The following is a 4,354-nucleotide window of genomic DNA, read 5'->3' as shown; positions in this document are numbered from 1 at the left end:
GTCTATGCACATTTACTATATGGCCTGTTGACCTTGACCACAAAATGTTAGATAGGTAGATTTCATAAAAGATGTCTCTTTATACAAAATTAAGTTGTAATACATGTATGTTATTTAGTAATTGGAATGAGAGGCACAAGTCCTAAAGTAAACACAAGTTGTCAATCAATTCAGCCAGAAAAGCCGGGATCCTATTAAAAAAATATAGGGATCCCGAAATTGACCAGTCTAAAAAAGATGTTTTTCAGATAAGCCGGGATCCTATTAAAACATATAGGGATCCCGGGAATTGGACCAGTTCAACGAATATAGTTTTCAGAAAAGCCGGGATCGTATTAAAATGTAAATAGATCTCACGGATTGGCCAGTTCAAGTATATAGTTTTCAGAAAAGCTGGGATCGTTTTAAAACATATAGGGATCCGGGATTTGACCAATTCAAGAAAATAGTCTTTGATTTTTCCAAATTAATTAGGCATATTATTGTTAGTATTGTGATTTCCGCATTTTTAAAGTTTGTTAATTAATAGCTCTAAATATATCTATATTTTTAAGTTAAATTAATTTAACGGTTCATTATATACAATAAAAAAATTAACGTTTAATGGCCTTTCATTACGACAACAATCAACACAAATATAGTTCCATTAGGTTTTTCCTCCATATCTTATACGATCCCGGATCCCGGATCCGGCCAGTAAATACATACACTAAATACCGGAAAGGATAAAATGACGGAAAAAAAAAGGAAAAATAAAAAATGCACAGAACCAGATGTAACACTTAATTCAATTAACCAAACGAAAATACTTACTAACAGAGAAAACAAGGTGAAATCGCTAAATCAGAAGTCAGTGTAAATATGATTTATTGAAAACGAATTCATAAAGACAAACATTTTAAATCATCATTATATCTTTGCGCTCAAAACCAATACTTGCCTGATTTTTAAAAATAATGGCGTGAAAAATTGAAGGTTTTTTGACGCTATGTAAGATTAAAATTTGATTGGCTAAATAATTTTGATCCTAAAGCCCTGAATAGATAAATTTTGTAGAAAGCTGGAAGCCAACGCTCGATTAAATTTTTGGATAGCTTCGGAGTTTTAGGTTGTTTCTCAGTAAAAATCCTAAAAAACCGAATACCGGCTCGCCGTGGCGAAAAAACCCGGTCACAATAGTACTTAAAAAAGTTTTAAAAAATCCCATTCGGGAAAAAAAAATAATTGAAAAAAAATAAAGAAAAAAAACCAATGGCAAAAACTAAAAGCTCGGCAAAAAAATTTAAAAAAATTTTTAATTTGAAATAAAAAAAAAAAAGGAAAAAAATTCAAAAAAAAAACTTGGTCCCCTGCCAACCCGTCCTCTGAAGTTCTAAATTTTTTGGGTCCTCAAAACCCTTGGGAAAAAAATCGCCCCTGGTCAATCGCCCCAAAATTCGTCCCTTATTTAAAAAAATTTATTTTTTAAAAAAAATTTAAAAAAATTTAAAATAGCTTTTAAAATTAATATAAATAAATAATTTGAAATTAAAAAAAAATTTACGCTTTTGAAACGAAAAAATTTGGAATTTTTTTGTTTTTTAAATTTAATTTTAAAAATAAAAATTTTAAGCGAATGCCTTTGGTTTATTAAGCAGTAAACACAGCTAATTTGTAATTTGATAATAGGATTAAAGACATATTTGTCTGAGGCTGTGGTTGGATAAGTATTATATATTTAAAGAACGCGTGTCTCTAATTTGAAATTATACAAATCGGGTTAAAATCGTGCCCAAAGTGTTAAAAAAATTTATTTTCCAAATGTCCTTATTTTTTTTTTTGATGGTGTTATGGTCAAATATATGAAAATGTTTGAATTAAATACAATTAAAACATTCAATATGTTGACTTGTATTATACAAGAAATTCTGGAAACTCGGTCTTATACAGTTCCCCATCGAGATCAATTTTAACGATTATTTATGGAAATTTAATATGAATCTATTATACATGTAATAATTACTACTTATTTTGGCAATTGAATATTTGGTAATTACTTTATGTTTTCAATCAGTTAATATCCACGGCAAATATTATTGTACGGATTTTTTATTTTAAAAAAATAATGAAAGAAAAAATAAATGTTATTTTAAGGAATAAATCTTATATTTATCAGGGCAACTTTTATATTGACAATTTTTTTTCACAACAAACAATTATCATGTTTTTAAATTGACACGATCCTTCAATAATGAGATCAATACGCACCGACATAAAGTTTTTAGCAACTTCTAATTTCTGTTAATCTGTCGTCAGTCTTTAATCCATTCAGGGAGTAGGTAAAAATCAAAGAGTTGGATCTAATTTTAGTTTTAATTATCATTAAAAACTTCGATTGATTAAACTTTAATTGAATGTTTGCAAACTTACCTGTCTTTGTAGTTGACATCAAAGCTATGCACGTGCGCTTAGATAAAGATAATTAAAAGTGTAACGTAAAAAAGACGTTAATATATAATATTACGATATCAATCAAATTCATTATTAATTTTACATAAAAGAACTATTTAAAAACATTGATTTACAACATAATAGTGACGAACAGATCGAAAGTAGGGGACGAGTTGACCATATTAGGGACGAGTTGACTCTTTGAGGACGAGTTGACCAGAAGTAGGGGACGAGTTGACCAAAAAGGTGACGAGTTGACCAGAGGACGAGTTGACCAGGGGACGAGTTGACCGGATTGCTGAAAAAAGCCCTCGACCAGACGGGCTACCAGCTTGGAATTTTCACTCGACCACCCGCAAATTTACTCGACTCGGTCGTCGGTCGAGTGGGTTAAGTCGAAGACTGGTCAATGATTTCTTATTTGCTAAACAGCTAGTTGTAGTAGAGTAGGTATCAGAACGATTTGAAGGTTGTTCGGAAGTTTTATTGTTTGATTTTGCTGGTAATTTTGGTATAACAGTCTCTATTCTGCATATCTCAGTTACCTTTTCCATCATGTCTGTGATTTGAGGAGAATGAAGAAGTTCATACTGCAGTATTTTTCTTCCTTCCAATAAACTTCTTAATTGTTTTTCAATGATCCCAGTATTCCTAGCTGATTGTTTCATAGCTATAAAGGCTTCACAGTGTTGACCAACTTTCTCTTTAATATCAATCTTTGTTTTCAGTTCTTTAAGGTCTTTATCCATGGTATTGTATGTTGTACAAGTTTTAGTGAAGGTGGTTGTATTACTTGCATGTATTTCATCAATTTTGTTCTCCATTTCCTTCTCAAGTTTATCAAAGAATTTGTTAATTTCGTTACGTTGTTTATTCAGCTCAGTTTTTGCTACCTTTCTCATATCATCTGCTATAGCTGACATTGAGTTCAGTGTATTTCTATCATCTTGAACTTGCTGTGAAATGACATCAATTTTAGTTACATATGTTTGTAGATCATCAGTGATATTTATAGCCTTTACAAGTTTAGGAATGTGTTCCACTTTATCACATTGCCTATGATTTAATGTAATACATGTAGTGCATCCAAGCGTGTCACATGACAGACAGAAATATTCAATGACCTTGTCTTTATGAAGGTTACATGTTGTAACACACACATCTTGGACATATTTCTCCTTCACAGTTTGAGGCATAGTGTGTTTATCATGAAGAACATGGCTCCTGAAAGCTTTAAAAAGTTTATGATTCTTGTAACATTGTCCACAGAGATATTCCGAGCAATCCACACAGAAACCTTCAGCCTCCGTTTGTCTTCCATCTTGTTCACAAGGTTCACAAGAAATAACTTCTGCTTCATCAGAACCTCCAATAACAGTCCTGCTATGATCCATACACTCGGCCATTTTATCTGTACTATAGTTAGTTGGGACGTAGTCCCAACTAGTGCACTTACAAACCCGAAATTTCCAACCATACAGGGTAATGCCCACTGCTGTGACGTTTCATCGCCACTCTATATGCTATATTGTATTCTAACATATCAAGGTAAGCTGAATTCATAGTGGATCACCCGACCATGACCGACGCATAACCGCCGCGAGTGAAAAATAGTGCTCTGAATTTCTGAAAACTTCGATTTATTGCGAACAGAAGTGGAGACAAGAAATTTATTTTTTTGAAAATAATGTGCAATTGAGCTTGAATTACGGTATTAGAAACGTAGCGGATATAATTTGAAAGGTCACATAATTCTATGAATGGGGTAGTAAATTAATTGGGTCATATTGGGCTATTCCAGAAAATGTCCATACCCCCCCTATAGAAGGCACTTTTTTTTGTCCAGGGGGGGGGAATTTTCATAGAGGGATTTTGTCCGAGGGGTACCCGTCCAGGGGGGTGTATTTGTTTGAAATGGTTTGTC

General features: G+C 32.5%; 1 protein-coding gene across 1 annotated transcript; it reads right to left on the bottom strand.

The window, feature by feature from the left end:
• Positions 1–2,735: 2,735 nt before the first annotated feature.
• On the bottom strand, positions 2,736–3,962 carry LOC132750548 (E3 ubiquitin-protein ligase TRIM33-like). The gene has a single exon (XM_060740541.1). It carries the CDS (start codon positions 3,834–3,836, stop codon positions 2,772–2,774), a length of 1,065 nt encoding a protein of 354 aa, XP_060596524.1. The 5' UTR covers positions 3,837–3,962; the 3' UTR covers positions 2,736–2,771.
• Between the last annotated feature and the right edge of the window lie 392 nt (positions 3,963–4,354).

This window comes from Ruditapes philippinarum, unplaced genomic scaffold (assembly GCF_026571515.1).
Source record: "Ruditapes philippinarum isolate M1 unplaced genomic scaffold, ASM2657151v2 ctg19545_1_1_1_1, whole genome shotgun sequence".
NCBI lineage: Eukaryota > Metazoa > Mollusca > Bivalvia > Venerida > Veneridae > Ruditapes > Ruditapes philippinarum.
The sequence above is the reverse complement of the archived record's forward strand: the minus strand, read 5'-3'. Positions and strand labels throughout refer to the sequence as shown.